Raw genomic sequence first — 23,494 nt, 5'->3', positions numbered from 1 at the left:
CACAGTCCCCCTCCCCGGGTTCGGGCAGAGCCGTGGGGTCAGCCAGTCTCTGAGGGGGCCAGAGGCAGAGTGGGGAGAAGCCACCCCTACACGGCCCTCTGGGCTCCACATCCCACCATGGAGACACAGATGTGGTCCAGTGGGACAGACGGGATCCTCCCCTCTGGACACAGGGCTTGTATGTGCAGACACATGAGCCAGAGACCAGACGGGTGGCAGCACCTCCTGCCTTAGGCCTAGCGGTGCAGGGGTGGCAGGGCCCTAACCCAGGTGACCAGGACCTTGACAGGGAAGGCTGCAGGAAGGTGTGGCTTCTTGGGATCTGCTGGGTGTGGTGGGCGTGAGCAAGCTGTGCTGAGCCCCGCTGCCTGGCCCCAGGAGTGCTGGACTCCCCGCTCATCTCGCTGCTTTTCTGGATCCTCGTCTGCTTCTCGGTCGCGGCCCTATTCACCAAGCGCTACAGCGTCCGGCCCCTCATCGTCGCGCTCATCCTGCGCTCCATCTACTACCTGGGCATTGGGCCCACGCTCAACATCCTGGGTGCCCTCAACGTGAGTGCCAGGGAGCCCCCCAGACCTCTCCCATGGTGGCCCGGCAGCCACTGCTCTGCCCCATCTCCTTGTCCCGGGCTTGGGGGGACCGGCAGTGGGCCTTGTCCGTCCCCCTGGACAGCCTGGGGCGGCTGGCACTGGGATCCAGCAGCCGGGATCTCTCTGGAGGCCTATCTTCAGGGCTGCTGTGCGCACGGTGTTGGTTGTGCACTGTTCCCACTGGGCAGCAAGGACTTGTGTGTCATGACAGTTTCCTGACAGAAGTCAAGTGCCTTGAGCAAGGGGGCGCCTTTTCCTAACTCAGTCACTGTAAAGGCTAAGGGTGGTCTTCTCCAGCCCATTCTCCTTTACTTGTGTCTCCTGTTCTTCCTGGGCCTGGGGAACCTAAGCAACTACTCTATTCTAGTCCCAGGGGCCCAGATGCGCTTCTGGGAGGATTTTCATTAATGCTGTTTCCGCTGGGCTGAGCAGGACCAGCTCAGGTCCACTCCATGGAAGGCCTGGCCTCTGAGCAGGGTGCTGGGTGGGCAGGGAGGCAGAGGGTGGTGATTCAGGGTGGGCAGGGTCCTGACTTCCGTGCGCTGCACTCACCCCCAGCTGACCAACAAGATCGTGTTCGTGGTGAGCTTCGTGGGCAACCGTGGCACCTTCATCCGGGGCTACAAGGCCATGGTCATGGACATGGAATTCCTTTACCATGTGGGCTACATCCTGACGAGTGTCCTGGGCCTCTTTGCCCATGAGCTCTTCTATAGCATCCTGGTGAGACCTGGTGGGGTGCTGGGCGGGCGCGGCAGGGTGCAGGGGCTGCTGGGGCTTCTGGTGAGTTGCTGGCGGTTTTACAGCGCCAGTCTCTGCCTAGTCCTCTTGCTGCTGGTCTGGGAGGAGTGGATTTCCAGAGTCCTCCTCTGCCTGACCCGCCTGGCCTGCAAGGCCCTCACGGCCCCTCCCAGCCCCCAGCTGACCCATCTGCCCTGTATGGTGCTGGTGTAAGCCTGGACTCAGGAGCCAGACCGCCGAGCTTGGCCACTACTAGCTATGTGATTTCGGGCAAGTTTCTTCACTGCGCTGTGCCTCAGTTTCCCCATGTAAAACAGGGATAATTGACAGCGCCTACCTTCTAAAATAATTGTGGTTGAAATGAGCTGAAGCACAGAAGTCACACAGAGTATGTCCTGTAGCAAGTACAATATAAGAGTTGGCCGTCCCTCTCCCTCTGTGTGGTATCCACCTGTCCCTGGACCCCTCCGTTTCCTTGGCTTAGAACTCCAGGTTCCTTCGAGAAGTACCCCCACCCCTCCAGGACCACTGACCTGGCTATGCCTGCTCCAGTGCAGACGCTTCCAGTGGAGGCTATGGGGACCACTGGCAGCTGGGCAGCCCTGGTTCCAGCAGTGTGCCCAGCACCTCAAGGCCCCATTCCTGCCCTGCAGCTCTTTGACCTTATCTACCGTGAGGAGACACTGTTCAACGTCATCAAGAGCGTGACCCGAAATGGCCGCTCCATCCTGCTGACTGCCCTGTTGGCCCTCATCCTTGTCTACCTCTTCTCCATCGTCGGCTTCCTCTTCCTCAAGGATGACTTCATCCTCGAGGTTGACCGGCTGCCCAGCAACCACTCCAGAGGTCTGGGGCCCCTCTCCTGGGGGTGTGGGGAGAGAGGGCCTGCACAGGTGACTGACAGCAGGACCAGAGCGTGGGAGTGCTCATCCCGCCACGCCCCTGCCTCAGTTTCTCATCCTGGGTTCTGGGAGGGCTAGCTCACACCAATCTGCCTCCCTCTTCCCTGGGGCAGACTGAGGCGTGGGAGAGCCTTGGGTCTCCAGCTCCCTAAGGAGACACTTGCTTGCAGACCTTGTTATTCATGTTAGACTCAGAATTTGCAGGGGCTGCCCATGTGGCAGATTTGGGGGTGCAGAACCCCCTTTCCTGCCCTTAGTGTACAACTCAGCTGGGACAGGGCATGAAGACCCTTCACTTGTAGCCAGACAGAGTGGGGAGCTGGCCGGACCAGGAAAGGCTTCCTGGAGGATGTGATGCGGGGGACAGAACCAGGTATTTGGACCTCCCTGTGACCTTGTCTATGTCCCCTCCAGTCAGCCCCCTGGGGATGCCACAAGGAGCTGCCACGTTCATGGGCACGTGCAGCAGGGAAGAGATAGACTGTGTCTCGGGGGCCTTGATGCCGGAGGTTCTGGAAGGTGAGGGCAGTGTCTTTGGGAGTTTGGGTGGGGTGGGGGGCGGAGGCAGGTGGCCTGGTCTGGGTATGAGCACGTGCTCCGCTGACAGAGGACGAGGAGCTGGACAGCACGGAGCGGGCCTGCGACACCCTCCTGATGTGCATCGTCACTGTCATGAACCATGGGCTGCGCAATGGTGGTGGCGTGGGCGACATTCTCCGCAAGCCGTCCAAAGATGTGAGCACCCCGGCCCCTCCCAGATCCACGCGGCCCAAGCCCTGGCCCCGCCAGGTCACGGCCGGCAGAGCAGCTTGGACCCTCAGTCTTCAGTGTTAGAAGCCCCCCGTCCCCCCCATTTGTATCCCCCTTTCCCTGCTTTCCCACCTGGTCAGTGTACAGTTATCACTGAGCCATCCCCACCCCAAGCTGCTCAGGCACCCCACCAGCGCACTGTGGGTGCTCTAGGGAAAGGCGTTGGTAACAGCTTTGCCCAGGCTGGGTAAGGTGTGAGTCACTGGTGGGCAGTTCCCTGGGCCACACGCTTCATCTGCGAGCTGGAGCCCCAGCCCACAGGAGGGGAGGCAGGGCGGGAGCTGAGCCGCCTTCATAAGGAGGCCTCAGGATTTGGCTTGGGCAGCCCAGCCTTCCCAGAACAGCAGTCTGTCCCCAGTCCCATGGGGGCAAGAAGCCACCTCCCTGGCCAGACAGGAGTCCTGAGGGTGGGGCAGTTCAACGCCGGCTCTTCTAACCAGAAGTTAGGGCCCGGCACACGCCTCGCCCTGTAGCCCTAGCTCATTCTGCAGGGCTTTGTCCCGGCTGGCATCTTTTCCGAGCCCGCTGTTTCCTAATCCACATGTGGGGGTGTGATTCTCGCTCCATGGAGTGAGGCTGGGTCTACTCTGCCATCCTCGGGGCCCCGGGAGCCAGAGGCCCTCATTTCCTTCGGCCCTGCCCCCCGAGTCCTGTGTGCCTGTGAGCTGGGGCAGCTGGGCCCAGCCTCCCTGCCTTGCCCGCAGGAGTCCCTCTTCCCGGCCCGCGTGGTCTACGACCTCCTGTTCTTCTTCATCGTCATCATCATCGTACTGAACCTGATCTTTGGGGTGATCATCGACACCTTCGCGGACCTGCGCAGCGAGAAGCAGAAGAAGGAGGAGATTCTGAAGACCACGTGCTTCATCTGTGGTGAGGCCGCGTGGGCCGGGGCCTGTGGGCCGGTGGCAGCCTCAGTTTGGCTCCTCCCCTGGTGCCTGCGGCCACTGGGGAACCCTGCCCTGGGGCTGATGGCTTGATGGCTGTTTGCTCATCCCAGGATTGGGGACAACCCTGCCTAAAGCTGCAGTAATGGAGGGAGCTCCAGGAAAGGGCCTCAGAAACCATGCCTTTAAACGCTCTTAACTTACAGAGGAAACTGAAGGCCAGTCAGTGGCCTCAAGCCTCTGGTCTCAGTCCAGGGCTTCATTCCCATCCCTGGTGTGAAGTGCTGGTCCCCTCACCAGCCACCACAAGCTAAGGAACAGGTGTCACCTCTAGGACAAATCCTTTATCCAGCTCTCTCCCTGCTTCCCTGGGTTCGAGGAACTCGGGTGTTTGCTCTCATCATCCTTAGCTGCCATTGTGGAGGGCTGCAGCGGTGGCAGGGCGGGATCTCCATGGCTAAGTGGCTGGTGCTCTAAATAGAAGTGACATAAATAGCCCGGAGCGGGCTGTGGCCTGTGTTCATCAGACCTTTCAGCCCGAGAACAGACGTCCCTCTGCATCGAGAGGTGGTGTGAGCTGCACCAGGGGCCCCGCAGGGACTCTTGGAGGCTGACCGCTTCACCCTCTGCATCCTCAGGTCTGGAGAGGGACAAGTTTGATAACAAGACGGTGTCATTTGAGGAGCATATCAAGTTCGAGCACAACATGTGGAACTACCTATACTTCATCGTGTTGGTCCGCGTGAAAAACAAGACGGACTACACGGGGCCCGAGAGCTACGTGGCCCAGATGATCAAGGTGTGGGCCCTGGGAGGGGCGGCCGCGGCTGCCTGCACTGACCGGGAGGCCCGGGGGTGGGGCAGGACAGCTGTGGACACTTGTTGAAAGGCCAGCGGGGAGCAGAGGAGTAGCTGGAGCAGCTGGAGCCAGCCCTCGGCGATGCGGGAGCCCGGCCAGCTCTCTGCTGCAGAGGGTCCTGCGTGGGCTCTGCTGTCAGGAGAAAGCCGATGGCAAACCCATCAGCCCCAAAGCATGGGCGTGGTGCCCCCGGGCCGTGGGTACGATGCTGAGGTGGCATGGGAGCAGGGCAGACGCTGTTGTGGCTGCTGCTCTGTGGACCATTCCGAGGGAGCCTTTGCAAGCTCGGCGAGAGGAAGGGCAATTTCCCAAAACCTGGACGGTCCCAGGCCGAGAGGGAGCATGGAAAAACTGTTAGACTTCAGAGGAGTCAGACTTAATCTGTCCAATTTCTATAGTAACGAAGGGAGTGAAGACAGTGAATAAAAGAAGGTCTTGTAGCGGCGTGTTGGGTAAAGGCAGCCCATCAGCCCCATCAGATGCAGTGCGTCTTCAAATTGCTGCACAGCAGATAAACTGCAGGCTGAACAGAAAGGCCTATTTACTGGGGAAAAGGAGTTCTATTTGTTTTTCAGTCTGTAATTGGAACTGCTCTGAGTCCAGGTTTATCATTTGGTCTGAGAATTCACAGCTTGCCACAAGGAACCAGAAAACTGCTTGGTGCCCCCTCCCGCTCCTCCTCTGTCCTGGGAAATGTGGCTTTGCCTCTCAGACACTTCTGATGGCAGCGTCCTCAGCAGGCCTCCCCCGCTCCCTCAATGTGCCATCTGTCTGACTCGCATCTTCCTGGGGTGTGGGGTACGGGGCGCGTGTGTTAGGGCAGGGTGGGGAGGAAGGAAGGAAGGAGATTCAGGGCCTGGGTGCAGAGGCCTTCGCTCCACCTCTCAAGGGGTGTTGTGAGCGTAAACAGATGGTGCTGATAGAGGTGAGACTCAGGCCGTCTAACGGAAGTCAGCCTGTCAGTGTGCGGCCCTCACGCCCACAGAGGTTCGCTGCCAGCTCACTCTGGCCCCAGGGAGGACCCGGTCAGGTCAGACTTTCCCATGACACATCCCTGGGGAGTACTTTTGTTAAGGGTGTGGCACCAGGCTCCCCGTATGTTACTGCTCTTGTCAGCGAGGCCTTGCTAGGCCAGGCCCACGCTTGCTCACCCACTGGTGATCTTTCAGAACAAGAACCTGGACTGGTTCCCCCGGATGAGGGCCATGTCTCTGGTGAGCAACGAAGGGGAGGGGGAGCAGAATGAGATCCGGATTCTTCAGGACAAGCTTAACTCCACCATGAAGCTGGTGTCCCACCTCACTGCCCAGCTCAACGAGCTCAAAGAGCAGGTGTGCACCCCAGCCCCGTCCTGGTACCACCCTCGGGGTCCCACACTGGGCAGCCTCAGACTGTCACAGCCCAGCCCGCCACTGGGGGGCGGAGTAGGTGTTGGGCCTTCACTGAAGTGTCCCCCCTTTCTTCCTGGCCTGTCCTTGGCGTTGGGGTGGAAGACAGGTCCAAAACACATTCTCCCCTCTGTGGAGAGTTAGACTGGGGTGGCAGGCCCCATCCCTTATCCCCTGAAAGACATGGCCAAGTGGAACCTTGGGGCAGGTGTGAGGCCCCCCCCCCCACTCTTAGCAGCTGCTAGAAAGTCCCTCCGAGGGGTTCACTGGTGGTAGGGGGAGGTCAGGGTGTCCTTCCACTTCTCAAGATGCCCTCATGCCTGGGGAGTCCTCTTTATGGGGCAGTGACAGCGAGGTCAGGCAGCCCCTCTGTTAGGTGGGGTTTCCCAGCTGCACCACATCGGGGGTTGTGACGCTAATTGAGGACGAGGGTTTGGGGCTGACGTCCTTGCTGCACCCCAAGGGCCTTGACCCGTCACCAGCGTTGAACAGCAGCTGGGTCCATGGTGGGAGGGTGGGCCTGTGGAGAGGGCACCGGGTGGCCTGAGCTGTTGGCATGTTTAACCCTAGATGACCGAGCAGCGGAAACGCAGGCAACGCCTGGGCTTCGTGGACGTCCAGAGCTGCATGAGCCGCTGAGAGCCACGGAGGCCCCACTGAAGACCCAGACGGGGATGCCTGTCCCTGGAGAGCTGTGAGGGGGAACACTGAGCCTCCCCTCAGGTCGGGTGGCCCCCAGCCCCCTGCCTCCAACTCCTAATCTGCCAGACACCCCCCAAGCCCACCCAGGATCTGACCAGCATGGAGGGAGAGCCCTTAAGACTCAAGAAAGTCACTGGGACTCAATTTACCTTAATGCCTTAGAGGAAGGTAAGTCCTCTTAAAGGACTATTGCTTTGTCCCTGAAATCAGTAACTGACATTCCTTGTATTCCTCCTCGTGGGTGATCAGGAGTGGGGTCATCTCTTTACCAAGCACTACATTTTGGTTGCTGCCGCCTTGGGGGTGGTGCGGTAACACTGTTGCTCATGATTCTAGGGCTGTTACTTAACTTATTCACAGGCCGTGCTCAGCCCTGCCCATGGCTGCACGGCCCCCGAGCTCGTGCTGCCCAGTGCAGACCTCACTGTCTGTCCGGGCCGCCACTTGTGCAGCCCCAGGTGGACTGGTGACCCGAGGATGGAGAGCCTTGCTCACGGGACCTGCCTCTTCTGGGCCTCCTGGGAAAGAGGCACAGCCCCAGGGGACATGGCTGTGGTGTTAAGAGTGGCTGGTTTTTGACCGCTTGTGTTTTTTCCTTTTGGTGTAATGTTTTACAAATCCTTTGGCCTGAAAACTAATGTTAATTGCCTTAAATAAATTAATAGAAATATAGTCCATTAGAAAGGACTGCTGTTTCCTGTACCCCCGGGGTTGCGGGGGGGGGGTTTGTGGCATACTGGCAGAGGACAAAACACAAGCCCTCGCCTTGGCTGGACCGCACCGCGGGCTTTTGGGAGATGCTCTGAGTGATACCCTGTCTCACAGCGATTCCTCACTAGGGCTCTGCACAGACTACTTACTGGTTTGCAGTATAACTGGTTTCTGTCATAGTCCCACGTATTTTACTGTATGCGTTCCAAAGCATACTGAGGAGTCCAGGGACAAATGAGATGAAGAACCCACTTCCGATTCTTCCTAACGAGGGGAGAACTGCTGTCGGCCTCTGCCCCACCCCTGCCCAGCTCGGTTTTTAACTGAAGAAAGCTCAAGTACAAAATACGAAGGTCTACTAGTAAGACCTAAAGTTCCATGGAGTTACAGGCGACCCTGTATGTGTCCCAAGCCAGGGAAGCCTGTGGCCTCCAAAGAACCGTCCAGAGCACTGAAGCCACCACAACCCAAGGCCTGTCTGTAGCTCCACTCTGTCCCTTAAACCAACTTGGAACACAGGTTTTCTGCAAGGTCAGGGGCAGAGGGCCAAGCTCCGTCCTTCTGAGTCAGTGGAAATGAGGGCCCAGCAGGCTTCTCATCTCTGCTGTACCCCCACCTGCTGCTGTTTGCGACAGGATGCCTTCTTCGATATTCGCTGCTATTTTTGGCTGTCTCCCAGGAGCTCCTCTAAAAGGGAGCAGGGAGTCTTGCCAGAAGCCAGCCAGACCCCTGCTGACAGGTGGGGCTCCTGTGGCTGCACAGGAAGCACCTTGTCCAGGGGCTCTGTCACCTTCCCTTCTCAGGCCCCCACGGACCCCGTGCTTCCCCTCCGGGAGACTTCCCGCCCCTGACTGGCGGGCAGGGCGGATGCTCGATGGCATCCCTTCTGAGGCTGAAGCTTTCTTTAGAGCAACCAGGGCTTCCTCTCTGTGGAGGCTGGATGAGATTCCCGAGGAGGCCAGGGAGAGATCAGGGCAGCTTTACTTATGATGACAACATACAAGACTCGGGCTTAGGTACGCGGGCGCGGTAAGGACTGAGCCCAGGCCTTATGCTTCTCCTCGGGACTCACAGGGGCAAACTTCTCCTGCAGTTTCTTCCACATGCCTTTATTCATATCCTTGAACTCTTCCAGGGTGTCTGCAAAACAGCAAGACAAAAAAAGACTTAAGTCTCAAATCTGATTATGTACATTGGCCCCACAGGGCTTTTGCTTACGAGCATGCCTTGCTTTTAACACGAATGTGCCTGAAAAAGGGAAGTGTAGACGCAGCTTCTGAGAAGCCCATCAGATAGGTAATAGGAAACTAACTGCCAGCGTGCCAGGACCGAGCACTTGCACACCAGGCCCTGCGGAGCACGAGGCATCCTTACACCGGCCAGCATCTAAGCAGGCCCCCAACGCCCCGCTGCACTGAGTGGGCAAAGAAATGGCACTGGTGTCAGCAACCCACAGGCCCAATGCTCTCTCTCAAAACGGCCTTTGCCACACACACCTCACTGTGTCCACGTTTCAGGTGTGGAAACTGAGCCAGAGGGAGGTTAAGTGACTTGCTCAGGTCGCACAGCTACCAAGTGGTAGAGCTGGGATTTGGACCCACGTGGTGTGGGTGGGTCCACCACATGCTGGGAGCTGAGCGGACCGGGGAGGGAGATGGCCCTGAGCCAGATTCTCTGTGCATCACATCGTTTCCCCACTGGGTCCTCGCAAACAATACCTCAGCCTCAGGTTTCTCATCTGTAAAGCGGAGCTAAAAACACCTGCCTCAAAAGTTGTGAGGATTAAAGGAAATAATGGAGGTAACTTGCCTGGTACCTGGCCTGCACCCAAGAAAAAAGGTGACTATCTTCATAGCTATGAAGACAGCAGGGAACTGGTAGAAGGCAGTGGGGCCCTTGTTTCAGCGTGCACGCACGCACGCACACACGCACGCACACACACACACGGCCCCAAAGGAACCAAAGCTGGGTTTCTCAGCCTCGGCACTCTTGACATGTTGGACCAGACAATTGTTTGTTGTGGGGCCGACCTGTACGTTGTAGGGCGTTTAGCAGCATCTTGGCCTCTACCCACTAGATGTCAGTAGCAGACCCCTACCCCCACCCTGCTAGAGCTGTGACAAACTAAAATGTCTCCAGACACTGTCACATGTCTCCTGGGGGGCAAAACTGCCTGCAGTTGAGAACCACTGGTCTAAAGTCCAGGACTAAAGTGCAATGATAACCTAATTTTACCTGTATATTAAATTGAGATATTCAGATAATGTCTACATTTCATAGCCTGGACTTTTACCTGCTAACTTCTAGAGAAAAGGAATAGCTTTTCTGAACGAAAAGGTGACTTACATTACTTGTTGGCACCATCAGTGGGCTTGACTAATTAGTGGGCTTGACTAAGGGAGGACACACCCTGTACCTCAGCTGTGAGCCCAGCATCCCACCCTGGGCACACAGCGGGATGCTGAGGGATCCCTGCCCACTTCCAAGCCATAAGATCTCCTTTGGAATCTCCCATGACCCCAGGCCCAGGTCGAGGCCACTTGCCAGGCCTCAAATTCTTTCACTACATACACTGCAAGGTGTCTTCTTGGCCTGTGGAGACATTTGGAAAACTTATTCCACAGTCACAACAAGAATATGAGGCTTGCGGTGAAGACAAAGTATCCGCAGATTTCCTGGAGCTGAACCCCCAGCCGGAACAAGCGGCAGCACAGGCCAATGGTGGGGAGTCTGGACGTCTCCTCCGCTGGGGCCCGTTCTGCCCCCTCACAGAGGCTTCCCTGAGGGTGAACAGAGGGCAGAGGCTGGGCCTCCAGAACTTACTTCCATTCTAATTTCAAGTTCAAACATTGCTCAAACTCACCGGGGCCTCACAATGACACCTTGCATCAATGCTGGTAATTACATGGGCCCAGGGACATGGGAATAAATTTATATGCTTTTGAAAATTGCCAATAAAGTGGTCCTGCCTGGCCAAAATATCTTTACCCCCGTTTTCCAGAGAGTACTGTAATAAAAATAGGATCAGAGTCAATGGCTACAACAGCAGGTAACACCACCAGGTTGTAATCTGCTCAGAAGGTAACTTTTCTGGAAGGCCAAATCTCCAAAGCTCAGTTGCTGAAGGCTGCCAGAAGAATAGGAAATAGAAATTTCTAGAGTACCAGAAGGTGAATGTTTCAGGGCCATGCCCTCCCAGAAAAGGTTAGCCTATTTTTGTATATGATATCCTTGGCAATAAAAATAGCAATTTTCCAGAACCTGCCACCACCCCCCACCTGCCCCTTCAGTGACAATGGAGATGGGGAAGTAAGGAGGGGACAGCGAGGCAGGCTATTTCCTTTTTTTGTCCATCGGTCTATCAGCGACTCCGAAACATACCTAGTTAAACCCATATCTAACCCACAGACCATGTCCCCTGGGTCAGATAACTCTTAGGCGGATATCCCCATACATATTTATTGAATGCCTTTTTGTTTTAATTAAAACCCTCATTGTTTATAAAGCCCCCTTAGGACCATAACAATTATTTTCCTTCCATCCCGACTTGACTACTTCCATTTGGCAAATACGTATTCCCCTGTTCCCTGTCGCCCAGCCTTGAATTTAAAAGCTCTAACGATGGATTTTCTTTTTTAAATAATGCCTTTGACCTCCCTATTCTACAGCCAAAGTATGGGCCCTTGTAGCTTCAAAATTTGCTCTGGGCTATTCCACAAGACTTTCCATCAAGCAAAACTGTCTTACTGGACAAATCCCCTGGCCACTCAAACTCCAAGGATCATCTACAAACCAGCGAGGAGGGGCAGCTGTGCGTACACACCTGTGGACAGGATCAGCTTGTACTCTTCCACCGACAGGCCACTGAAACTCGTGTCTCTGGGGCGAGGGTACTGGTCACGCAGGGCAGAGAGGAAGAGAGAAAGCGGGGAGAGGGTTAGTTCTGCTGCACAACCTGAGTGAGTACCTGCTGAAACTGGACTTGCTCTCTAACTGCAGTTCACTGGGCCATGGAAGGCCCGAGGCCGGAGGCCTGGCAAGAAGAGCAGCGCCACCTGGAGGTCAAAGACTTGGCCTGAAAGAACCGCCGTCGTCTGCTGCCGGCGGCTCCAACTTGGAACTTGCACGTGAATACTCAGGAAATGCAGGCTGTGATTCAGGAGCATGGGTGGGGCCCACGAGTCTCAATTCTAACCAGCTCCCAGGCGATTCCCCTGCTGCAGCTCTCGGACCACTCTTGGAGTTGTGAGGATTTAGAAGAAATCCTTTTCCATGTTGGCTGGACGTTTGGCCATGTATGTTTGGGGAGTTTACTGAACACATTTTTCAAGTCTGGGGAAAACCATACTCAATGGAATTCGACAGTAATCATGAAAGCACCAAGGAAAATCCCAGTTTTGTCTGAACAGGACTTTCCCAATCACCCCATCTTTATCACCCGAGTGTGGGGAAATGCCGGTTCCATCAGCGTGGAGAGGAAAATAGGGGAGAGATCCAACAGTTATCAGATACACCTAGAAGCACATGCTGGCATATAAAATACAGGGATTTTATTCAAAATCATAAATAGCTTTTATTTAAGTGACTCTACTGGGTGCCCTGAAATTACTGGTTACATTTGAAAGTAGCAAATCCGCAATTCTTTACAAAACATTGTGTAATCAGATTTTTACTTGTTCTTACCGGTCCTCTCCAGTCAGAGGGCTACAAAAGACTGGCCCACTCACCTTGTGTTTGTAATAGTTTGAATGGAGTCGTGCTAAGCTCTCGTACATCTGGTCACAGGCCTCCGGCTCTGCAATCTGAAAGACAAAAGAACCCCAAGGAAGTGAGGAACGAGCTCTGCTCCCACAGCAGGTCTGTACCCCCAGGAAGGACCCCTTAAATGAGGCATTCACACGAAGCAGGCCTGCAGTTTAGCACCAGCTTCCCGCTCTGCAGGAAGCAAACCTGGCTTGCAGCTCCCGCTATTATTATAGAAATCACCTTTTGGAAGTTATGGCTCCACCTCATCAACTCAACCTGCAGTAAACCTCAACCAACTGGCAAGCAAACATTTGAGCCTCTGTGACCTGTGAACCAGCAACCAGCTGTGGTGGGAGACACCACAATAGAAATGTAATACCGGAGGGCGTTTATCTCATAAAGGGAGGGCTAAGGGCAGTCAAAGGAGGGGGAGTCCCCAGTGCTCAAGTGGTCAGTATATGGTGGAAGCGAGACTAAGCTGGGTTCTGAAGGATGCACAGGAGTTCGGGAGCAGAAGGGGTTGTGGAGAAGGCCTCTCCTGGTGGAGGAGATGAGGTTAGCAAGGCAGAGGAGGCAGGAATACCATCTGTGTTTCAGACCATCTGGCTGAGGGCCTGAATACGCAGGTAAAGGAACCTGGGCTGGAGGGGGAAAAAAAGAGCTTTTTGAGTTAAACCTTCAATATGAAATGTATTAAATAAAGATTCATTGGGCCAACCCAGTGGCTCAGGTAGTTGGAGCGCTGTGCTCCTAACGCTGAGGTCGCCGGTTCGATTCCCACATGGGCCAGTGAGCTGCGCCCTCTACAGCTAAGATTGTGAAAAACGGCTCTCCCTGGAGCTGGGTTGCAGCCATGGGCTGCCGGGAGCGCAAGGCTCGTAACACCAGCGTGGGCCAGGGAGCTGTGTCCTACACAACTAGACTGAGACACAACGGCTGGAACAAGAGTGGGGCGGGGGGGAGGCAGAAGAAGGGGAAAAAAATTCTTTTATGAAAAGCAAAAACAAAACAAAACTGAGTTTTCATCTGAGGTAAGTGGGGAGCTGTTAAAATGTGCAAGGAAAGAAACATGAAGAAAGTAGCATATTAAGCTGAGATACGTGAATTGGGGAGCACCAAGAGGGAGAGTCCAGTTAGGTCCTGCCAGGAACAGAAGGTACAAGACACAAAAGGGAAGCGAGAGTAACACCCGCACAGTTTTAAAGAATATTATGCTGACTATCAAAAGATAATTGCGCATTTCGTCTCTTGCTTACTCTCTTTGGACCTGTAGAGATGTGTTCGCTTACAAATTTAAAAGCCATGCACTGAGTATGAGCAGGTCTCCATGGCTGTGGAGTCAAATGCTTGGGTTTGAATCTTGTCACCATCACTTTTCTGGTATGATGGGTAAATCACTCAATCTCCCCCACCTCCAACTCTTAAAACAAATTGCCACATTTGCTTTATCATTCTGTATATCTACATAAACATATTTTTCTTCTGATCCATTTGAGAGTAAGTTGAAACATAATGCTCCCTCACGCCTTCATATTTCAGTGTGTTTCCTAAGAACAAGGACATTCTCTTACATAACCACAGTTCAGTGATCAAATTCAGGACATTTCACATGGATACAACACTTTTATCCAGTCCACTGTCTATATTCCAATTCTGTCAACTGTCTCAGTAATAATCTTTGCAGGGAAAACACCCTTCCGGCCCAGAATCACCTACTGCATTTATCTGCTGCGTGTCTTTCTTCTTTCAGCTGGAACAGTTCCTTGGCCTCTGTCTTTTAAGCACTTGACATTTTTGAAGCATACTGGCCAACGTAACGTTTCTTTTAACAGAAAAGATAGTAACAGTCCCTATTTCTGAGGACAGGGTGAGGGTAAATGAGGTAATGTCTGGACTGCTCTGAATTCGGGACCTGGAACAGGGATGAGTGTGGTTAGTTTCTGTCACTATCAGTAGTAAACAGTGCATGAATGCAGGCCTCTACCTGGCAACTCCACGGGGAAAGACAGAAGCGTTCAGGACGATCCTGGCGACACGGAACGAAGGACGCTGTGGGCACACGGAGGGCCCGATGCTGCCAGGCCAGCCAGGGCACACCTGCCAGAGGGTCTCGGTGGAGACAAGTGGGAGTTACCAGAAGTGGGGCTCTCTGGGCACAGGCTCGGCTTAAGCACATGTCCAGGGAGTGGCAGTTAGGACACCACCAGTGGATCACTGTTGCCGTGTGATTGCTGGGTGTGGCTAGAGATGGAAGTGATGAAGGGACAGGAAAATCGCTGACGCTGGCCTCTGGCCCTGACCCTGAGCACTCTCGGCGGCCACCCAGCAGTGCATGGTCAGCTCAGCCGGGCGCCAACACCAACCCTTGGTCTCTGCCAAGTCCTTCACCTGATGATTGCTCTTCTGGGTCGTCCCCTCCTGCCACACGTGGCCACCTTCCCACAAGCTCTCCTCCCACTGCTGTCCGACCACCAGGGCAGCGTCTCCTTGTCTAACCCACATTCTGACCAGGCCCTTGCCCTCAGAAACCTTGCCAACGCGAGTTCCCCTCCTGCTTCTCTAACATCTCACGGTGAGAATTTGCCAAAAGGCTGCTCAGCTGCCTCCTACCGCACCCTCAGTGGGGTAAGCAGGGTGTCGTCTTCCCCCCATCCTTTCCCATCTCTGACAGGGCAGGGAGAGGACGAGGTCACCCTTGCAGAACACGGCTCCCCTGGGGGCAAAGAGCAGAAGGCCTGAGTGAAAAAAACAGAGTGACCCTCTGGTTTCCCTCAACTTCTTAAAATTCCTTCAGAAATGGAGAAACTTGCTAGATACTTCACATAATGCCTGGAGCTCAATTAATAATCAAAGAAAGAAGCAAAACCCAGAAATACCTACAAATAACCAATCACCAAAAATGAACTTGTCACCCAACTTCCTATTTGAGGTCAGCAAGTGTCTCTCCGAGGCTGCAAATGGCGCCGTGGAGGTAATGAGAGTCCCGGTACGCGACTGCAGGCTAAGAGGTTACTGCTTAAGTTGAGATGTGTGTGGGGGGGGGGCGGAGGGGGAGGGGGGGCGGGCATGCCGCTGCTGGGCTCCTGGCCACACCCAGGCAAGCTCAGCAATTAAACAAGTCTTGTTTACGCCTTAGAAGGACAGCAGTAGAAATGCTGCCTAATTCCAGAAGCCTCGCCACGTACCTACATCCTACTTTATTCACAGACGCTGGCACAAACATTCCTGAATTTTGAAATATAGTTTTCCTGATGACACGTACTGCGCACTTTTATACGTATTCGTACACACAAGCTTGGAATTACCTAATTTTGCATCCACACCTAATGAGATCTCAGATATTTGGGGACTAATAGCAGTGCTGGGTTTGAAACAGGCCGTGGTGCGACATGATGGAAAATTCAGCTCTGCTCCCTAAATGTGAATAAAATAGATGTTCAACCGACAAAATGCCCTTCGTGGCTCTATTTTTGCTCCTTTTGCATTTTCCCTGCTCAGCCGTCAGTAAATTTCTCTTTACCATATTAAACTTTTATACATACAAATCTACATCAGTGCCGCAGGCACTGATTTCGATTTTCAAAATTGAATTTTAGGTGGCGACAGCAAGTGGTACAGCGGCCCCTATTTTTGTCATACAAAGGGACGGATAAGCACTTTTGGGAAAGGGTGCCACAAATTGCTTTGCTAATTAAGGTAGAGCTGGATTCAGTCCAGGAGGATCTATGAGAAAAGGTTTTCATGACTTGGTAATGAACTTCTGAAATGAGTTCATTCTGCTCTGGGAGCCTATTGCCTTCAATTCAAGTGAAAATGTATTTCTTGAGCACCTACTATGTAGAGCACTCCGCCAGGCGGCTGTGGAAGGACATAAGACCCAGCTGCAACGCTGGGGAAGCTGGCAACACTGAAGAGACATGACACACATGACTAAAGCTCAAACATGGCCCAGGGCGGCATGTCACTGAGTGCCCGCCTTACAGATCAGAGAAGGGAGCTGGTCGCCAGGCCTGGCTAATGGGACAGGCGTGGCGGGGAAGGTCTGGAGTTTCACGGCAGTGGCCGGTCACAGAGTGAGGGTCAACCCGAGTCCCTCACTGTGGAGGGGTGTAGACTTCCGAGCTGGACTGGGCATGGGAGGAATGGGGATCAGAGGAGTGACTGGGGGGGAGCATGAAAAGGCAGGGGGCAAGCACGGTTCACGTAGGCAGGGTCTTGAGCCAGGGAGGGCTTCAAGGAAGCCACCACATGCTTGGCTCCGTGTTTGCAGGGAGGACGGTGGCATCCAGTGTGCTAGGTTCTCAAAGGTCAAGAACCGCTTATATGACGGAGGCAATGAGAAGATACGTCGCTGAGGCTGGGGTGTGGTGACAGACAGAACACAGGCGGGGACCAAGGACCAGAGGACACTGACGGCCTCACAAAGCTGCCTGCCATCTGTCCTGGAGGCAACAGGCAGACCCAAAGGTCTCTGAGTAAAGTGGACTCACTGAAAGAGTTCGAGAATTTCTCTCTCTAGGAGGCGCACCTACATCTGTAAACATGCACAGAAAAGTGCCAGCCCTTGGTCTAGAACACTCCGTACCTCACTCTTAACTCCAGTCGGAACCAGGAGAGAAAAGAGATGGGCAATGATTCTCCTTACAACTCCAGGGGTTCAATGTTATAGCTAAAAATAGCAGAGCCTGTCCTCGGGCCATTCTCAACACGACTTCTGGGGGCCCACATATCGGGGTGAGCAACTTTGACATGGGGTCGCCACTGCCAACTCCCTGCCACATTGAGAAATGCCTAAGACCAGGCCTCTCCTGGATGACAGAAAACAGGATTATATAAAACCTCTGAATTCTCCTCTGAGAAGTTGGCAATATCATCTACATTACTGCAAACCCAAGACAAAGTTCAGCTCTTTCCAATGGGGCCGGTATTATTTAAACATATATAGAATACAAGACCTCACCGGTGGGTGAGCCCCTTCCTGGGGGCGACATTTCCAGGCCGTTCCTCAGAGCTGCGCCCCATGTTACATAAGTGAGTGCTGGTGTGCAGTCAGGGGGATCTTTTGGGAAGCTGTTTGTGTACCTAATGAGCTGGTTAGAAGGATTTGCTCCTTTCCCTGTACTTAAGTCAACAATGACAGTGGTTTTGTCACCTTCCCCCATATTGTGATTCTTTTATTAAGCTCTCGGTGAGGCAGGGAACACGTGTTCTGTTAAGGAAACTCTATTCAAAGGGGGCAAAGCCCATAAACATTAACATCAAAAAAGTGCACAATGAGACAGAGGGGATAAGCAGTGTTAAGTGTGTTTCTGCTCCCACCTTCCCCTCCCTCTTGGTGGGTTCAGGGTGGACCGTGAGACTCCCCAAAGGGCAATCTGAGGTGGAATTAAAAGAGGCAGTGGTTTTTGTACTCTGGTTTCGCATCTGAAGGAAGAACTTGCTTTCTAGTGAGTCTGGCTTTTCTGCATGGGTGTCTCACTCGAAGACCACCTTTCTTCCCATCCGCACCGGGGAAGATAAGCTGGGCCAAAGAAAAGCAGGTGGGTAAACATAGGGAGGTGGTTTAATTCTTAGCCCAAACTGTCCATGGTCCAAAAAGGTTTGAGCAGGGAATGAAGGGAAGGGAGGGGCTTGAAGTTCATGGAACAAGAGGCCTTTCTAACAAGAAGTAACTCAGGCAGAATGGCAGCTGAGGAAAGCTCAGGCCAGGACAGCGGGTCTGTTTCCCCTCCCGGGGACCCTGAGTAAGCTATTTTATTTTTCTGCTTTTGTTTAATCGTCTGTAAAATGGGAATAGTGATGACACCTTCACTCAGCTGCATGACAGATTAAACTCAATGAGAGCAAGCTGGCAAGTGTGCCAAGCCTGGGTTCCAATGTAGGAGGCTATGAGGCTGAGAGGACAGCCCGCCCCTCTCCTCTACAGGAACAAGCAGGCAGAGCAGCGCCCCCTCCAATCCCGGCATAACCAAGGGGGAGCTCTAACTAATCAGCTGACTGGGTCTGTGCCTGCTGCCGCTGCCAACTTAACGAAGCGACTACCAGAACCACCTTTCTTCTCAAGGTCATTATAAATGAGCTGGCGGTGTCAATGGGAGCGACAGAGCTGTTCTCAATTTCGGCAAGGGGCTGCTCCCTCAAAGATTTCCTACGGCTGGGGTGACATCAGGATGAGAGATCATGACAGTGGTCCTGAGTAAAGGTCTGCTGCCACCATGATGCACTGGGTCACTCCACCAGAGATGCACTGCGGCCATGACGCAAATCTGTGTGGGTCTTTTCCTGAGCAGAACCATCTCCTTAGGTGATGACAAAGGATGACAACTCCCAAAGAGAAAGCTCTGCCCTCCTCTTCTGGCTCCTCTTACACTCACAGTCACGGAGGTGAATGTCACACTCGCTCACCTCCCCAGGGATCTTGCCGCTGTGGGCCTCTCTGCTGGCTGCTTGCACCACATGCATTTCATTAGTCAGTCATGTGTCTGCCGCACCGTAAGCTCCCTGGTGTAAGGGCCAGATCATGTCCCTCTTCTGCAGTTCCTGCAGGACCCTCCCCATAGTCAGCTCTCCGATTAATTCTCACCACTCAGACACACAAATAGTCCCTTCTCACTCGTCACTACTACTCTCCATCTAGTTCTGCTACATTTGTAACTATATTCAAATGATATCTGTCTCATGAACCATAACCAATCATTTATTTATCTATACACTCAGACATTTACTGAATGTCTTTTCTATGCCAAGAACTGTTATTTTAGACACTGGGGGAAGAAAGATAAAAATGGCACCATCTCTATTCTCAGGAAGCTCACACTAAAAATATGTAGGGAGCAGAGCCCTAGGAAGTCTATCGGGTTGGCAGAGTTGGGACGACACATATTCTTACCTTTAAGATCTTTATGCTTTGGGCCAGTGAGGACCCCTGTAAGAGGTGTGAGGACCCTCAGTGCAGTGTGACCCTCCACTGTCCCCTAAGCCCTGAGGCAGACACTCCATCCATGCCCACCACCCACTCAGTGATCGGTTTCATTGATGTCACTTGGTCTGTTCTTGCTCCAGTAAGTGGGCTGGCTTGGTTCTGTATTGGGCTAAGTTGCAAAACAACACAAGTTCTTCCTTTGACAAAAAAAATTTTGCAAGACTCATTTCCTCAGGCTGTGTGTATATATCACATTTCATATCTCTGACATCTTGCCTGAGCCCCAGGTTCAAATATCCCACTGCCTACTTGACATTTCACTTGGAAGTAAGTCAACTTGGCATCTCAAGTGTAACATGTCTAACACCAAACTCGGTATTTTTTCCACACCTCACCTGTTCCTTATGTAGTATTTCCCATCACAGTACGTGGCACCACCTTCTACCCAGTTGCTCAGGCCAAAAAAATCTAAGTGTTATCCTTGGTTCTTCTTTCTCTTTACCCAAATCCAATATATCAGCAAGTCCTGTTGATGTATGAGGTGTGATCAAACAATATGGTAAATGTTTCAATTAAAAAATAAAATTGTAACAGTAAGACACATTGCCATTAATCCCCCTCAAAACATTCCCCCTCTCTTTGAACACACTTATCCCATTGCTCTTGCCACTTGCTGAAGCAGTTCTGGAAGTCCTCTTTCGTGAGTGTCTTTAGTTGTGCTCTCATGGCTGCCTCGATGTCCTGAATTATTGTGACTTTGGGGAAGAGTGAGAAATCACACGGTGCCATATCCGGTGAATAAGGTGGTTGAGGACAAACCGTAATGTTTTTATTTGACAGAAACTGCTGTACCAGAAGTGATGTGTGACACGGAGCGCTGTCATGATGGAGGATGATTGACGGTACACTTTAAAACACACCTTCTCTCAACTGCAGCTCACACCTGACTGACTGCACTGAACAAGTTGAAACGTCACACACTGTTACTAAGGTTCGGCACGCTGCTTCCCGTATTGAAGATCCCTGCCTTTCTGTTGAATGGCACTTGGCAGCAGCAGTCACCGTATTTTGTGATTACAACGGAAAGGCTCCGAGTCACACATCACTTCTGGTATACGGCAATTTCTGTCAAAGAAAAGCATTACAGTGTGTCCTCATCCACCATATTCACTGGATTTGGCACCATGCGATTTCTATCTCTTCCCCAAGGTCAAAATGAGCATGAAAGGTAAATGTTTTGAATCAATTCAGGACATCGAAGCAGCCACAACAGCATTAACTAAAGACACTCACGAAAGAGGACTTCCAGAACTGCTTCAGAAAGTGCCAAGAACGATGGCATAAGTGTGTTTGAAGCGAGGGTATTTTGAGGGGTATTAATGGCAATGTGTCTTTTACTGTAATTTTTTAAAATTTAAACATTCAGCGTATTGTTTGATCACACCTCGTACCCTTCACTGTACAACCCAAATATAGCCACTTCTATCTTCTGTGCTGCCACCCTCATCCAAGCCTCCACCATTTCTTGCCTGGGCTACCTTGGTAGCCTTTTCTGCAGTTTCCTTGTTTTATTCTTGTTTCGTATAATCCACTCACCACATACAACCAGATAAATCTTTTTAAAAAAAGTAAATTAGGTCATATCAGTCCCGAGTAAGCCTTCCCAATGGCTTCTCTCTGGCATATGATAAAATCCAATTCCTAACCAGAGACAAGAAGACCCTACTGGGCCTGGTTCCCGTCCTCCTCTGACCTCACCTCTTAGCAAACTCCATTTCGTTCACTACCCTCCAGCCACTGTAGCTTTCTTTCTGTCCCCTTACATGCCAACCTGTTTCCTGACTCAGGACGTTGGCACTGCCTGAAATGCCCTTCCCACTAAGTGCACACTGTTGGCTCTTCTTCTTCCCTGAGGTCTCATCCATGTGTCACCCTCTCAGTATGGCCTAATTTGACTGTCATAACGAATATCATGCGACTCTACTTTGTAACCATCACAGTTGACCCTTTACCCCAGTTGATGATGTAGGTCTGAACTACGCGGGTTCATTTACACACATTTCCCCCCCAATAAATATGTACAGTACTGTAAACGTATTTTCTCTTCCTTATGATTGTCTCAATAACATTTTCTTTTCTCTAGCTTACTTTATTGTAAGAATACAGTATATATCACATATAACATACAAAACATGTTAATTGACTGTTTACATTATCAGTAAGGCTTCCAGTCAACAGGAGTTAAGCTTTTGGGGAGTCAAGTTATATGTGGATTTTGACTGCTGGGGGTGGGGGTCGGTGTCCCTAAACCTTCCCCTCTACTCTCATTGTTCAAGGGTCAGCTGTACTTATCTGGATTGTCTTATGTATGTCTACTTGCTTATGGTGTCCTAAACTAGAATGTAAACTTAATGTCATCTAATTCATTGCTGTCTTCCCAGCACCTAGCAGTTCCTGGCACACGGTGGGTGCTCAATAAATGTGTGTTATACAAATGAGTGAATCCCAGAGCTGCAGCCCCCCTGGAGGAGAGCGAGAACTTCAGGCTGCGACTCACACACAGGGGCGTGGGCTGAGGACCGAAGCTGCTCGGGGCGTACGGGGGCCAGCAGAAAGCATGCACATGCTCGGCGGGGCCTGCGCAGGGCCTTAGGGATCGGCTCGGTCCGTGAACAGCACTGCGAGGCCACGGCGTCGTGTCAGGGCAGAAACAAGCCTACGACTGTCACCACCTACGGCTGGCGCTGTGGATCTCAACCCGGCTACACGTTGAATCATCCGGGGAGCTTTTAAAAATACTGAGGCCAAGGCCTGATTCCCGGAGATTCTGATTTAATAAGGCCGAATGGCCAGGCCCCCTAGATTTTTAAAAAGCTTCCCCGCTAATTCCAAGAGCGGGGGTAGAGAGCGCTGAGCTGAAGGCGGCGGCGTCGCTCCCCGAGGTTCCCCCCGGATAACAGGGCCGCGCACGTGCGGCCAGCGAAGAAAGGCGCGCGCATGCACACGCCGCGCCGCTCGCCCGCCCGCGGGCCCCGCCCCTGCGTCGTCCTTTCCTCCCCTCGCCCCGACCACCTCCCCTCCGAGGGCGGAACCCACAGTCCAGTCACCTGGGTGTTCTCTCCCTCCCGAAAGGCCTGTGCTACCCGCTGCCGCAGGTAAGAGCCCAAGTCCCGGCCCCGTTTGGTCTCGTCCACCGGCCATTCCTCACACAGCTTAAGAAAACGCCGATAGCGGCTGGCCGCCATCTTGGGCCCCGCTTGTCCCGCCCCTGAGGGAGGAGTCTGCCCGACCTCTGGCGCTTGCGCACTAAGGCTCACAGGCTTCCCGCGGGTGAGGGGCGGGAGGGAGGAGTGAGCATGCGTGATTTCGCGCCCGCTCTGCAGCTCTCCGGGTAGAGGCGCTGCTGGTCTGTTTCTGTGAGCAGAGCTGATTCAGTCATTCTCCTGGACACAACCCAGCAACTAGGGGCAAGTCCGACGTGGAGAACCCCAGGGACAGCTTTGCTTCTCTTTTTCAATGACTGCACAAGCTCCAGACTAAAAAGCGCTTCTCGGAGAACTCTGCTAATTTTCATAAACGAGTATATTTGCATGTAAATACAGGTTATTCGATGAAGATGTTTGAACTTAGTCACGTGGCACGCACAGCCCTCCTGCCCATTCTCTCCTCACAGCCTCGGTACTCTGTCACCACCACTCGGTACTCTGCCACAGTTTCTTCTTTAATGCTCAGTTCTTGTCCTTTCTCCACAGCCCCTATCCTATGAGTGTCCCTCTGAGCGGCCCCTCCCCGAGCCAGGCACTTCACCCTGGGAGGCGCACATTTCCTAGCTTGAGCATCAACGGGAAACAACGATTCAGCACGGAAAAACTTTGTTTTACCAAGCCTTCTCTTATACACCTCCAGCTGCATCGTCATGTGGAATGTCCTGAGTTTTCTTTTCAAAAGAAAAAAGATTTTCCTTAAGAAAGCCTCAGTCCCCCCTTTGCGTCTTTACGGTCCTGAATTTAGCCAGGACTGTCTCATGCATACAGCACTGGGCTTCCCCCAAACCTCTTCCTTCTCACCCCACCTATTTTGTCAAGGGGAGTCCAGGAGACTCCTTCCTTGAGTAGGGGGAGTGAATACACAACCAAAACACAAAGTTAAAAGTGACAAGAGTTTTGGGCTGGCCCGGTGGTTCAGGCGGTTAGAGCTCCATGCTCCTAACTCCGAAAGCTGCCAGTTCGATTCCCATAT

At 52.9% G+C, this 23,494-nt stretch overlaps 2 protein-coding genes across 4 annotated transcripts in view; one reads left to right on the top strand and one right to left on the bottom strand.

Annotated features, from left to right (window-relative positions):
- The window catches only part of ITPR3 (inositol 1,4,5-trisphosphate receptor type 3), a 63,051-nt gene extending 55,503 nt beyond the window's left edge, over positions 1 to 7,548 (top strand). For both annotated transcript variants that reach the window (XM_088795826.1, XM_074332805.2), the window contains exons 50-58: positions 379 to 551; positions 1,149 to 1,313; positions 1,985 to 2,177; positions 2,648 to 2,752; positions 2,841 to 2,968; positions 3,748 to 3,913; positions 4,566 to 4,726; positions 5,956 to 6,117; positions 6,745 to 7,548. In XM_088795826.1, the coding sequence (XP_088651952.1) occupies positions 379 to 551; positions 1,149 to 1,313; positions 1,985 to 2,177; positions 2,648 to 2,752; positions 2,841 to 2,968; positions 3,748 to 3,913; positions 4,566 to 4,726; positions 5,956 to 6,117; positions 6,745 to 6,813 (1,322 nt within the window). In that variant the 3' untranslated portion in view covers positions 6,814 to 7,548. The remainder of the gene's footprint in view (positions 1 to 378; positions 552 to 1,148; positions 1,314 to 1,984; positions 2,178 to 2,647; positions 2,753 to 2,840; positions 2,969 to 3,747; positions 3,914 to 4,565; positions 4,727 to 5,955; positions 6,118 to 6,744) is intronic.
- Positions 7,549 to 8,550: 1,002 nt separating this feature from the next.
- Positions 8,551 to 22,543, bottom strand: UQCC2 (ubiquinol-cytochrome c reductase complex assembly factor 2). 2 transcript variants are annotated; one of them, XM_088795827.1, is made up of 5 exons: positions 22,363 to 22,543; positions 14,318 to 14,442; positions 12,315 to 12,389; positions 11,411 to 11,480; positions 8,551 to 8,727 (listed from the first exon to the last, which is right to left on the bottom strand). In XM_088795827.1, exons 1-5 carry the CDS (start codon positions 22,454 to 22,456, stop codon positions 8,600 to 8,602), a joined length of 492 nt encoding a protein of 163 aa, XP_088651953.1. In that variant the 5' UTR covers positions 22,457 to 22,543; the 3' UTR covers positions 8,551 to 8,599. The 2 variants fall into 2 exon arrangements, with proteins under 2 accessions (XP_088651953.1, XP_019594312.1); XM_019738753.3 differs by lacking the exon at positions 14,318 to 14,442 and having other exon boundaries at positions 22,363 to 22,540.
- Between the last annotated feature and the right edge of the window lie 951 nt (positions 22,544 to 23,494).

The sequence above is a fragment of the Rhinolophus sinicus genome, chromosome 2, assembly GCF_057876585.1.
Source record: "Rhinolophus sinicus isolate RSI-liver-muscle chromosome 2, RSI-T2T, whole genome shotgun sequence".
Lineage (NCBI taxonomy): Eukaryota > Metazoa > Chordata > Mammalia > Chiroptera > Rhinolophidae > Rhinolophus > Rhinolophus sinicus.
This window is presented reverse-complemented; position numbering and strand designations above follow the sequence as displayed.

Excerpts from the sequence above, each read along its gene's own strand:
- UQCC2 (XM_088795827.1), bottom strand. The coding sequence starts at position 22,456 with ATGGCCGGTGGACGAGACCAAACGGGGCCGGGACTTGGGCTCTTACCT. Across the intron at positions 12,390-14,317 it reads TTTCCCCGTGGAGTTGCCAG|ATTGCAGAGCCGGAGGCCTG; the intron begins GTAGAGGCCTGC and ends TTTGTCTTTCAG. Across the intron at positions 11,481-12,314 it reads CAAACTATTACAAACACAAG|TACCCTCGCCCCAGAGACAC; the intron begins GTGAGTGGGCCA and ends CTGCGTGACCAG.